The sequence below is a fragment of the Podarcis filfolensis genome (genome assembly GCF_964270895.1).
Source record: "Podarcis filfolensis genome assembly, chromosome: Z".
Taxonomy (NCBI): domain Eukaryota; kingdom Metazoa; phylum Chordata; class Lepidosauria; order Squamata; family Lacertidae; genus Podarcis; species Podarcis filfolensis.
The window spans coordinates 20,076,721-20,090,291 of record NC_139617.1 but is presented as its reverse complement, the minus strand read 5'-3'; the positions used below and the strand labels follow the sequence as shown (position 1 = coordinate 20,090,291).

The following is a 13,571-nucleotide window of genomic DNA, read 5'->3' as shown; positions in this document are numbered from 1 at the left end:
CTGCATTGCTCATCATTTTTGAAAATTACAAATCTGTAATAGTAAAGGTAATTCATAGCTTAGCTGTGGTATTAAAATGATGGAGTGTTTCCCTTTTTGCTCAATCATTGATCTTTCAATTTTTTTGTTCTGTTTGATAGCATTAATCACATTTATTAGCCAAGTGCTTATCATAAAGAATGTTGAGTGTTTCTATGCTGTTACTTTCATCTTCAATTAAGATACATTTTTCCTCCTGCCACTGTCCCTTACGCACCAACAAAGTATTACTGATTCTAATTGGAAATCAAGTTAATGAATTCCTGGCAGTGTCAATAACCCAGACAGGCGCCTCCCCAGCCCCACCCCCCACCCCCTACCTCCTTCGACCAATACAAAATCTAATCGAATGCTTTCATTGAAAAGGGAAAATAACGGAAAATACCTTGATTAACATTAACATAATACTTTGCTCTGTAGAAAATTATTGCAGCACATTGGCATAGGACCGAGTGCATGGGCAAAATTAATAATGCATTCCTTAATTAGCATTTCAGGTTTTTTAATCCTTTTTTAGGGGGGAGCCCAGATTAGAAAATTGGGGAGGCTTGGGCTGGCAGAAAATGTTGAGTAGTCAGGGGGAGGGACCAGTTTGAGTGTCTTTGCCTTGTAAAGAGAAATGCACATGCCCTGGTACATGGAACAAGATGTGCCATGTAGAACAGGGCAGTCCACTTCACACACAACATTCTGCACCAGGGTTATCTGAAATAATTCCTTATGCTGGTCTATGACTGTAATAAAGATGTGAATTGGAAATAATTCCAACAAAAGCAGAATTCTCTGACCTATACAACCTTCAGCCAATGGGTACACATTTGTGTTGTCTTTAGTTTTATTGTTTCTTCTTCTAGTTGTGCAGAAGGGCCATCAACTATTAATGGTTTTTCAAGGGACAGCTTGGCCCTGACATCCAGGCAAATTCTCTTCAGCTGCCCGCTCTGAGATGTGCTTGTTTACTTGAAGAGCTGAAAAGATTCCATGCTCTGTGTGTTATATACCAGAGATGGGGAGCCTATGATTCTCCATATGATGTTGGACTCCAACTCTAATCATACAATACAATGGTCAGAGATGATGGAAACTGTGGTCCAACAACGTCTGGAGACACTGGGCCTGGGTACCCACACTGCAGGGCTCTGGCATGAGGAACGGCTAAGGGAGCTGGGCATGTTTAGCCTGGAGAAGAGGAGGTTAAGGGGTGATATGATAGCCATGTTCAAATATATAAAAGGATGTCACATAGAGGAGGGAGAAAGGTTGTTTTCTGCTGCTCCAGAGAAGCGGACACGGAGCAATGGTTCCAAACTACAAGAAAGAAGATTCCACCTAAACATTAGGAAGAACTTCCTGACAGTAAGAGCTGTTCGACAGTGGAATTTGCTGCCAAGGAGTGTGGTGGAGTCTCCTTCTTTGGAGGTCTTTAAGCAGACGCTTGACAACCATATGTCAGGAGTGCTCTGATGGTGTTTCCTGCTTGGCAGGGGGTTGGACTCGATGGCCCTTGTGGTCTCTTCCAACTCTATGATTCTATGACTTCCAGACTTCTGAGGCGATGTCCGAGGTCCTGCGAAACCTCTGATGCAACTTTTGGTAGAAACCAGAAGTCACATCAGAGGTCTTCAGGGCCTCAGAAGTGCTGCTGCGAAGCACCAATGTAACATGACATCATGACATCACAACGTCATGATATCACATTATGTCACGAGTGCCATTGGGCACCCATAATCTGAGGCCAAAATTGGCACCCCTGTGGAGAGTCACTGGTTCCCCATTTCCTGTTATACAGCATAGGCTCTTTCCATATAATTGGGAATTCTGGATGGTGGGTTTCCTGGTCAGAGCTCATATATTCTGTACGTATGTAGTCTTTTATCAGTCCTTTGGTCATATTTGTTGAAATCAGGGATATGGACAGAGGGTGCAGTCAATCTTCTCCATCATTATTTTTTCCCCCATTTCCGTGGGTATGTCACATGCACAAGTCTAGAATCCATTATGTAGGAACTTCATTTAGCCATTGTCCCTGAACATCTTATTCCTGTGGGGTCTATTGCTATACTGTAAAAAAAACAAACAAACAAAAAAACACAAAACCATAACTTATACCTATTACAAACCTTTCAGTGCTGTTTGATGGAACTTTATTTTGTAATCCAATATGTTGGAGGTTCAGTTCTATATATCATCAGCAGCCAAGAATATATGGAAGTTGCTAGATCTTTCTTCTCCTTACAGATGGGCTTTCTCTTTTCTTCTGCCCGATTGTATCTTAGTAAACTCTTGACCTCACAGATGTCCTGTGTTGGGGTTATATTTGTGTCCTTTCTTTTGTTTGTTTTATGTATTGTTGTTTTCCCCCCTACCTTAATGCATAATTGAACATTTCATCCAATTAACTATTATTATTATTTTTTAAATCTTCCTGTCAGGGTAGGGAAGAAATCTTTTCATGACCCTTTGCCAGCGATGAAAAATAATTGCTCAAAACCCAATCTTTGCACACTCTCTTCCAGGTGGAAGTGAATCTTCATGGGATAAAGAGAAACTTCAGTCACCCATCCCACCGGGATCCCATCACGGAGTCAGCCATGCGACTCTGGCAGGGCAGCCAAGTCTGGGAAGTGCTCATCCTCTCAGCCCTCTGCAGCAAAACCATCTGCTCACAAACAGTATGTATGATGGTATCCCCTTTTCATCCTCCACATGGCCATGAGAAGTGTGGGAGGAAAGCTGAAAACATTAAAAAGCTGGGCTGAAAATCCTACCACACTTTCACCCCCTGCAAAAGTGTGTGGAGATACTTAGAAACTTTTTGAGGGCCAAGTGGATTCTAAGAATTGTCAGGATGGTGTTCTTAAATACAAGGTATTTACATCGTCAGGAAAACCTTAATACTGCTTCAGGTGACCAACGTGGCCGCTCTCAACAGCCCAGTCAACATTCAAGGAACATAATTTCCCTGGGCTGTGGAGGCTGGTTCTTTGGGGCAAATGGCCCAACCAATCTCAGTCTTGATTCTTTCTAACCCACCTGTCTACCTCCTGCTTACAACAAATCCAGGGGGTAGGAGGATGAGGTGAAGGTAGAATGTGTTGGCTCAACCTGCCTTTGGCTCTGGCTCCACCTACTGTTGAGCTCCATTCTTTCTGCCCTACCAGTTGCAATGTGTACTAGCCACCACTGTCCTTGGAAATCATCTGTCTTTTTTTGTTAAAGGAAAGGAAAGAACCTTGACTGTCCCTTATTTAAAGGTGAGACCACAATTAACAAAATGTTAGAATTCACCCACCCCATTAATCCAATCTTTGGGGGTGTTATTAGCCCCCTCAAACTTGAGCCTAATACTAAGACCAGAGCTATAACTTGTAGTCCTATATCTTTCATGAGTTACACTGAAATCTAAGCACTTTTGCTTGGGTTTGTTTACTTTTTTGTGTGTGCAAACAAATGGGAAGTGGACAACAAACAACAACAACATTTTATTGGGACATTTGGTTTTTGAAATAAAGCTGGAAAGAATGATTCCTTGTTATACAAGTTTCTTTGGTAATTCTGCCAAACTTAGTGGTTTGAAATCATTGGAAAATACAGCCTTCTTTCTTTGCTGGTGCACAAAAGAATATTTTGTCCAGGCAGGAGAAGGAAAAGAATGTAGATAAGTTGCATGCCAGATCAACAAGGAGGAAAAGAGTTGTGAAAGGGTGACAGCAAATGAATGAGGCAGAAATAAGATCTGCATTGTAATGTTTTAATTTGTGTTCTGAAATTTTAAAGGTAGGTTTATGCAATTTACTTAGGATACATATCTTTGTGGATATGTGATGCATACATACAAAGTATCTTGATTATCACTCCCAACGTTAGTTGAACACACTGAGCAGTTTGCACTGGTTCTTATAATAACGCATTCTCTGGTCCCCTATTTGGCTAAAAGATAGACCCTAGACTTCTTGTGTCGCATTGAATGACAGTATCTAACTTCTATATACTGCTAAATTTCATTTTCTGTACTGAGGAGTTCAACACATTTGTAGTATCTAGTATCTTTTCAAGGTCTGCAAATGAAATTTCTTTCCTTCCTTTCAGATTATTTCACTATTTTTATTATTATTGTTGATCACCCTGTTGTCTTGCTGATCACTCAGCAGTCTTCCGCAAGACAATACAAGGGTTTATTGAATATCGGGCATTATGTCTGATTTGTGAACATGAGATGCATTTCCTTCACACCCCCTTTTGAAAGCACTTGATGTATTGTCCCTTAAAACTGGCAATGTGCTGTTAAATTCCGTTTGTAGTTTGCATTTAGTTTGCATGTCAATTGGACTCTAAGTAGGCACGCAACTCAGTGCGGACAGATGGTGTCTGGGAGGGTTGAAAACTCCATGGAGTATGAGGAAAGATTACCAGACTGCTGTGGGGGGCATCAATGAGGAAACAAAGACTTACGTTTGTATGAGCTTGGAGGGTTGGGTGAGGTTGTAGAACTGCTTAAAGAAAAGAGATGTCACACACACTGTTCCACAGCCCATCTAAGTGACCAATTAAATTTATTTATTTATTTAGCATTTTCTGTTAACATTTCTAAACTGGCAACCTCTCAGCAGTGTACAATAAAATCAACGAAACACCAGAAAAATTATAAAATCATAAAATGCAGAGCAAATGACCAACACTGAATCAGATTAATTTGTGTTTAAATTCAGATCCAGCCCTATCTTCAAAGATTGTGGTGCACATAACATTTAAACAGATTAACGTGCTGAAAAAATAAATATAAAAATGGTTGGGTCGGGGCTAAAGATGGATGTGTAATACATCCCTGTCCATCTCTAGCACAAAATTTCTTCTCAGGATTTTTTTTTTTAAAAGGTCTTGCATAACTGCTACTCCTGTGAGGGACAGTGGAAATTATTTCACATCTGTGCTTGGAAGTGGTGGTGAGAGGACTGGTGCTCCAACATCTACAGTGGCTTCCTTTTGTCTTCCAAGTACAATCACACCTTCTGGTTTTGCTTTACTCAGCCCTTTAATGCATTGAGTCCATATGACAAGCACAGTCTATACTAGGAATGGGGAACCTCTGGCCCCCCAGATGTTGCTGGATGACAACTTCCATCATCCCTGACCACAAATTATTTTGGATAGGACTGGTGGAGTCCAACAACATCGGGAGGGGTGCAGGTTCCCCATCCTTTATATACAACTGGAATTGAGAACGTTCTGCCCTCCAGTTGTTGTTGGATTCCAGTTCCTGTCAGGGGCAGCCAACATAGGATGAAGTGACTTGTAGTCCAGCAATATCTGGAAGGCCACAGGTTCCTCATCGCTGGTTTAAGCAAAGAGCCTTCTCTGTAGCGGCACCCACCCTGAAAATACCCTCCCATCAGATGTCAAGGAGATAAATAATTATACAACTTATGGAAGACATCTGAAGGCAGCCCTGTATTGGGAGATTTTAAATGTTTAATGTTGTATTTGTTGGAAGCCGCCCAGAGTGGCTGGGCCAACCCAGCCAGGTGGGTGGGGTACAAATAATAAAATTATTAGTATGATTAATTATAAATAAGCCTCAGGCTGTCAGATTCCCCACACATATTTCTTTTTCACACATGAGAGGAGGAGAGGAAAAAGCTAAGCCTTAAAAGTAAGCTGCCAATCCAACCACAGTTAACTAACAGAAATCCAGATCAAACTGCAGTATGATGTCCTAGATATTCTAAGGTTAAAATGCACATTTCCTTTCCCCTTGTATCGCATGAGCAGGAAGAAAAGGGTATGCGTGTGTTGAAGCCCAAAGCGTAGGAGGCAGGGGGGATGATCTCAAGATTCATTTCAGTTGATACCTGAATAATGATTTTGTGTCGCCTTCATCAAGAAGTCTGGGGCTGAAGGGAGTTGTGCCCCTAAACATCTGGAGGGCACCAGGTTGGTGAAAGCTGATTTGGATTAATGTGAATGAGCCTGGAGATCACCCCTTCCCTTAATAGTTATTAAAATGTGTTTGCCCTGTTTTCCATCTGTGTAGGACCATAAAGGTAGCTAAAAATGCCCTCAGCCACAAAAACACTTTAAAAGTTCATAATAAGTTCATAATAATTATAAATTTGAAAACAAGCCATACCATCAGTAAAACTTAACAGGAAGAGCAACCAATGCTTTGCTGGTCAGTTATACAATGAATCTTTTTGACTGAAGAATTTTTTCCACTGACATGTTCTTGCAGCTGCATATTTTTAACCTGGGTTATACACCTGAGTTGTCTGTGTTTCTGGTCTTTTGTAATTACCATTTATGTCAGTGTTTTATGCCCAGGTTCACTCTGCTTAAAATATTATCTCCATCTTTGTTAAGAAAGCTTTGCCCCTTGAAAATGCCATCTGTTTGCAGTGTGGATTTGTTTATTTCAACGTCTATTCCTCACCTTTCCCCAAGGGCTTGAGGAAAGTAGCAATACTTAAAAAATAAACCAAGATAACACACCGTAATGAAATTCAAGATATCCTATAGCTGTTCAGTCTTGGCTATTGCATGACAACTGAAACAAGAAAATACAGTTTTTCCGGAAGCTATTTGGAGGTTATGGTCTTGGATGGAGCTCTGTGTTTCAGAGTGTCTGTTTGGCCCCCTCTCTATCTGGTTTTGGACTCCAGGTCAAGATGTTACGCACTTTTGACCTGGATTGGAAGTAATGATTGGTCTTAATCATTTTAGGTTATCTTAAATCATTTTTTAAAAACACAATATTTTATTAATGATATGTGTCAAGTGGTGGCTAATGCCCATTGGGACTAGTGCAATGGTAAGCAGGGGGGTCAACAGTTGGTGGAGCCAGAGATGACAAGGAGCCATCCCCTAACTGGTTGCAAGTAAGAAGACAGGCAGATGAGGGCTTGTCAAGGGCAGTCCAAATGGACCAACGTCTATATGATTAACAGATGGAAAAAGAATGGGCATCATTCCATACCTCCTTTTCAGCACCTCAAAGAAAAAGCCACAGATCTCTATATCTTTCTGGTCTCTCTGTGTTCCCTCACTTTCTTCTCTTCTTCTTCATCCTCTTCCTCCATCTCCTCCAGTGCAGACAGAAAAAACTTCCAACATTTTAAAAGTGCCCTGTGGCTCTATGTAGCTTCCCGTCCCCATCTGTTTATTTGTAACATCCACAGATACCACAAATTTTGTTATCACCCCACCTGCAATTTGCTGGGGAAAAGATCTGATAGATTATTAATTCCATGGAAGAGTTGCAGTCTTGAGTAAAATGTCAGATTATTAAGGAATGAAAAAAATAACAATATTTAACTGATCCACAGCCTGTTTCCCCCCCACAGGAATAGATCTGCCTTTTATGATGATGCCTCACCCACTTCTCCCAGTTGGCCTACCTCCTGCTTCGGTGGCAATGGCTATGAATCAGATGAACCATCTCAACACTATAGCTAACATGGCAGCTGCAGCTCAGATGCACAGTCCTCTCTCAAGAGCAGGAGCTTCAGTTATAAAGGTAAGGCTCCAAGCTTAGTTACACAATCATCATAATCACATGGCACAGCTCTTGTTGGAATATACCCTGGAAGCAAGAAGGGAGGACCTCATATTTACAAGCTCTTTTCCACACAGAGGAAATAAATACAGGAAAAGCTGGGTTTTCCCATGAGATGATCTATTTCTAGTTCAAGGGGAATGTCTCTCAGGTCAGCAAGGTTTAGGGGAGTGAGTTGCCATGCATAGGTAATGTGCTCTGCAAATCATACAGCTCAGGGAAGTAGGAAGTGAAGCTCCAGGATCCTAAGAGTTATTACACATATATGAACCCCAAACAGCAAAAAATGGAGCAATTGGAAAATGAATAGAAACGATGAATGGAGTCATCTCAAGTACTTAGAGCACAGTGGTGATTACTGAGACCTTCCTTCCTTCAGCCTTCGTGGATTTGTGTGCTAATCATGGTGGAGCCATCAGTTCCTGAGAGCAGCCTTCTCCTCTCCCCCGCCCCATAGAATGCCTGGAATAGAGTCATCACCCATGGCATTGTTGAAAACAAAAATGGCAGACTCCAGAATCAAGAGTGTTGTTGTTAAACGACAGCCCAGAGCCTGCATCAGTGTGGGCCTTGCTGATGCTCACCAATATTAGTCTATATGTCACTTCAATTATAATGTTTAAATGGGATTAATGCAATCAATAGATTGAATTGTGCAACCCCTATTGCAAGCTGTTGTATAAGTTAGTTGCTTCTCTGTAGTGTCAGAAGAGTCTGCTTCATGGACATCTTTGAATGAGGTTATCGTGTGTGTCTCCCTCCTTGCCTTAATTTATCTAAAACAAAGCTGCCTCTCCCTGCCTTCGCCACTACGCTGCTGCAAAATGTGCCTGCTCAGCAAAGTTAACATTTAGTACTCTGGAAAGAAATGTCATAACTATGAAATTTGATTTCATCTTGACAAGAACACTATACATTAGGAAGAGCTACAGTAGGCCCATTTAGAAAGCCTTCCTTGCCATCTTTAATCTAGCCTAATGTGATTAGCAGGTCCTACTAGCACTTCTGTAGTAAAGACTCTTTGTCAAAAACTCTACTGTAAATCCCTGCCTTTACAGTCCCGCTGAGGAAACTTCCTCTCTTTGAATCTTGGCTTGCCGTAAGTCATCCATGGGATCAGAATTTTAAACAAAATGTTAGCACTCCCTGTTCTGCAGGATATGTCTTTAAGAAGCGCAGAATGAACTGAATTGAGTGTAAGCTGGTTGTTGATCGTAGGACTAGGAATGGGAAGATTTCTCATTTCCCCAGTTCAGGAAGGCTTTGCACGGATGTTTGAAGCTCTAATGGAGGCTTCATCTTCTACACCAAACATTTCCCATTGTAGTTTAATCAATGCCTCTATCCAGGGAACTCTGTGTGGGGAATGGGGTCGCCTTACAACCCTCAGTACCCTCACTGCTCCTAGGATTCTTTGAGGGAAACCATGACTGCTAAAGGTGATATAATAGTGTTTTAAATGTATTGTGTTGTTATGACTGGAGCTGTTACATAGGAGCCAGAGACTCCACCCCCTTCCTAACTCTCAACCAGAACCTGATCCATACAGGTGCATACAGTGGTACCTCTGGTTACGTACTTAATTCGTTCCGGAGGTCCGTTCTTAACCTGAAACTGTTCTTATCCTGAAGCACCACTTTAGCTAATGGGGCTGCTGCTGCACCGCCGTTCTCATCCTGAAGCAAAGTTCTTAACCCGAGGTACTATTTCTGGGTTAGCGGAGTCTGTAACCTGAAGCGTATATAACCTGAAGCATAACCCGAGGTACCACTGTATATGTAATTATCTCTGCTGCTAAGTAGCCTTGCATGAAGCTACCTGGGCACTTCACAGATGGCCCTGAAGCTCCTGGCTCACCTTCTTCATTTTCCTTATGACTCCGGATGGAATGAGCCAGCCAGAAATTTAGGTAACTGGTGTGGAGCCCTCTGGGTGAAGTAATACCACTGTCTAGGGTGTGAAGTCTAGGGTGAAGTAATACCACTGTCATTGGTCTGAATCCATTGCCACACATGGCTTATCCAGTGACTCTATTATCATTGATGCCTAGATCTAAGGACTCCATTGTGATTGGTCTGAATTCATTTTCATTAATGACGCAGTCACTGGATGCAGTGACTCCATTGTCAGGATTGCTGACAGCCTGGAGATCTGCTGAGGGAGAGTTCATGCTCCATCTGCTCCTCCTCTAAGGAAACCCTAGGTCTGAACTTCGACACAAGCCCCAGTCCAAATCCCCACTCACCCATAAAAGTGAAGATGCTTAGCACTCAAAAGTGTCCACTAGTGAGCATGCCACCCTGTGACATGCAGCCACTCCTGCTTGTTTAGATGAAAGATACAGAGGGGGGAGAGGGGGGGAGGTAAACCCCTATCCTTTGCATGGTCTGGAATGTAGCCTATTATTGTGCAAAGATAAGAGCCATATTTGTAGCTCGGCCAACCTTTTGGCTCAGACAGACTTTTTCTCTGTCACTGCATGAGGCAGGGCTAGAATTATTATTAATGGGTGGAAATTGGAAGAAAACACACTTCAGCTAAACATTCGGAGAAATGTCATGCAGTGAAATCTGTTTGACAGTGGAAACAGGCTGCCCTGGGGAGTGGTGGCTCTTCCTCACTACGGGTATTTAAGCAGAGGCTGGCCACCCGTCTGTCAGGGATACAAACAGGCAGGGTCTGCACCATCGTACATCCAACACACATTTAAAGCACATGTCTTCCCCTCCCAAAATGCTTGGAACTGTAGTTTGTTAATTGAATTGTAGCTCTGTGAATGGGAAACTACAGTTCTCGGGGTTGGGGTTGGATGTGCTTTAATTGTATGGTGCGGACTGTTCCCATTGTTGCATTCTGCATTATAGATCCTGCACTCAGTGGGAGGTTGACCTCCAAGATCCCTTGTAATCTTGAAAATCATTTGATTCTACGTTCATTTAAAAAAAAAAAACACTGGGGGAGGAGGCACTTTGATATTATGGCACTTCAAATGCATCAGTATATTAGTAGTAGTAGTAGTAGTAGTTTTACTGATAAACATGCCTAATGTTAAGAACACTGCAGATCTCCCAGTTATTCAGTTTGCTGTGCAATCATTGTGATGGTATAGCAGGAGGAATCGATGCTTCTTCCTCGGGGATGCAGGTTTGAGACCCATAAGTGCCAGATAACAGTTCTTCCAAAGCTCAGTGGTAGCTTCTGGTAAATAATAACCAATGCACTGTGTTTGTCTTTAATGTTGGGAGAGCTATTTTGAGTTGCAAATCCACATGCTTTTCTGTAAAAGCTAACCTGGGAATATTGTCAGACCAATCGCTGATTAGCCTTTTACTGTGCTTCAGGTCCTTTTAATGTTGGCTCAGCCGCCAGCGTTTGTTGTTAATAACAAATATAGCCCTAATGTGGGCTGGAAATAGCATTAACGTCATTAAGCCTGGAAACATCATTTAATCAGTCAGACACAGCATCAAATAAGGAATGTTTTCATAGTAGGAAAGAGATTGCAGGGAGCTCGAGAGAGAGAAAAGCCTAATTAGTTTGAAGAAAGTGAACCATGTGATGGAAAACAATGGCTAGGCAAAAAGAAGGGTGGACAGTGCATTTAAGATGCCTAGAAGGCTTGCTTCACCCCTCCCAAGTTTACCCATGTAGATTTGAGGAAGGCAATCCTCAAATCTCAACAGGTACAGCTGACTTCTTCTTTCTCCTCCTTCTTGTGTTTCTCGCAGCCAGAGGCAAATGGGACTTCCAAAGCAATGCTATAAGGGTGTGTGGGGTTTTCTGGCCTCTTGAATCTCTGTGCAGAGCTTGGGGATGGGGTGGCCATGGCAGGGTGCAGGTGTTGCAACATGTCTTGAGCTCCAATTGAGTCTCAGCTAACCGCCCCAGGATGCATTCACCTCCCCTGCTGTTCCTTCACTATATGATCACATGTGTACCGGTTCTTTGTTTCTTGCTATTATTTTGGAGTCCTTTTTAATTTTTTTAATTATTTCATGCACCTCTACAAATCTTGGAGTTCCCCCAAATAGGCAGATATCTCACCAGTGGTTTCTCAGTAGCCCAGTTTTTTGCTTATAGTGCTGTTGGCATAGGCTGGCTGAGTTCAGTATTAGTTGGAAGGTCTCTCCCGCACCAGCATTTTGTACACAGAGGAGAGTTTGCAGAGGCTGGGAGGCTTTCTAGCTTTCTCTCTCTTGACAAGGAAAATGGAATGGGCAGAGAAACAACCACTAACACTGCCTCACATCAACCAGTGCTCCTTGCCATAGTCTTAGCAAAGAAACTGTTCCTCATTTGTTCCAGGACCTTGAATTCAGTACTTCCTTACAAAATAAAATAAAATTGCTTTCCAGGAATAAGCCTATTAGAACATGAAGCTGCTGCTAGCCTACAAACTATTCAAAATGCTGATGGACCGGAGCCCACCCAATTCCTATAATTTGCAAATGAATTTGCTCTTCACTGTGCACCTAGTTCTGCAGAGACAGCTGGAAAATCTTCTAAATTATTTTCTCCCCAAGGGGTTGCAGATGCCACAGAAGCAAACTTGGAACATACTAGGTGCCCTGCTGGACCTGAGCAAAGCTCCAGCTTCATATGTTCCACAGTGACCAACCAGATGCCAAAAGGAAATTGCAGCAGGGTGTGCAGAAGGAAGATGGTGTTCAACTCAAGTTTCCACTTTTCTAATCCATGCCACCCCTGCTGAACCCATCTGTCTGTTTGGTGGGATTTTATCACATATGTTGTTGACTGACATATAATGTAGTTTGACTATTCCTCCAAATGAGGAGTGGGGAAACTGTGGCTCTCCAGCTGTTGCTGGACTGTGAGTCTCGGTATTCCCAACCATTTTAATTGCTGACCACAGCTGATGAGAGTTGTAGTCCAACAACATCTGGAGGGCCAGAAGTTCCCCATCCCTGCACTAAATGTCCTCTTACCTTTATTTCAGCAAAGATCTTTGTTGGGTCATTAATTTATCCCCCCCCCCCCCACTTATCTGGAGTAGCAATACTGATAACAAGTCCAGGAAATGTTATAATAGCACAAAGGAAATGTCTGTTACTATTCTTCGACTCACAGAGAATTGCCAAAGTGGTGTGTTCTTGGTTGGCTATTTACCAATATCCTCTGATTATCTATGGGTTTGTTTGGGTTGTTGTTTTTCCTTTGGCTGAGCAGCTGGCAATTAATGAGTTGATGAGAAATGGTCACAATGCAGTGAAATTAGTAAGTGAACATCTGGTATTAAAAGCTAATGCATGCTGAAGGTGGAGGTAATCTTTCAGATTATAGTGAAACAAAAGTCCAGTTCGGGCCTGAACAGGAAATGCTTCTTGTAGGGGGCAGGGGGACAGGGCCATCCATGCTGGCTCTGCCCCAAACATCCTATCCACTTACTTCCTAATCTTCTTGTGTTGGGTGGGGAAAGTCTGAAAGGGGCTTCTGATTGCATTCATTTGGACATGAGTTGAAGTATTCATGCAGTTAGACACCCTTGATTATCAGAGTTCCCAGCCATGCTGAGCCTTCTATGTAGGTTCAGTGTTGAGAAGGTTGGGAACAGAGAGAGTGGAACTGGTGCACGCTGGGACATGGTGGGTGAGATGAGCTTATGGAGTTAATGCCTTCAGGTTGATAATCCTCCCCCTGCCCCGCCCCCAAGGCATAATTCCTAAACAGAACTACTCATTTTATTGATACCAAAGTTACTTCCTCTGGAGGGACAACGACATTGTGGTAGAGCATGTTCTTTGCATGCTCAGAGGTAGAGCAGGTGATCCACATTCAGAAAGTCCAAGGTTAGCTTTCTGTTTCCAGTTTAAAAGCAAGAGGTGGTTAGTAGTGGGAAAGATCCCTGACAGTCATGGTTACACAGTAGTCTGGTAAGCCTTTAGTAAACCAAGTGGTAGGTTAGAAAAGTGTGAGGTTCAGATCATTGCTCCAGGGATATGCTGTGGATGAGAAGCTTTGTTGT

At 42.5% G+C, this 13,571-nt stretch overlaps 1 protein-coding gene across 11 annotated transcripts in view; it reads left to right on the top strand.

Annotated features, from left to right (window-relative positions):
* Positions 1-13,571, top strand: part of DACH2 (dachshund family transcription factor 2) — a 333,515-nt gene that overhangs the window by 256,194 nt on the left and 63,750 nt on the right. For all 11 annotated transcript variants that reach the window (XM_083595941.1, XM_083595936.1, XM_083595937.1 and 8 more), the window contains 2 exons: positions 2,556-2,711; positions 7,377-7,549. In XM_083595941.1, coding sequence (XP_083452067.1) covers positions 2,556-2,711; positions 7,377-7,549 — 329 coding nt within the window. The remainder of the gene's footprint in view (positions 1-2,555; positions 2,712-7,376; positions 7,550-13,571) is intronic.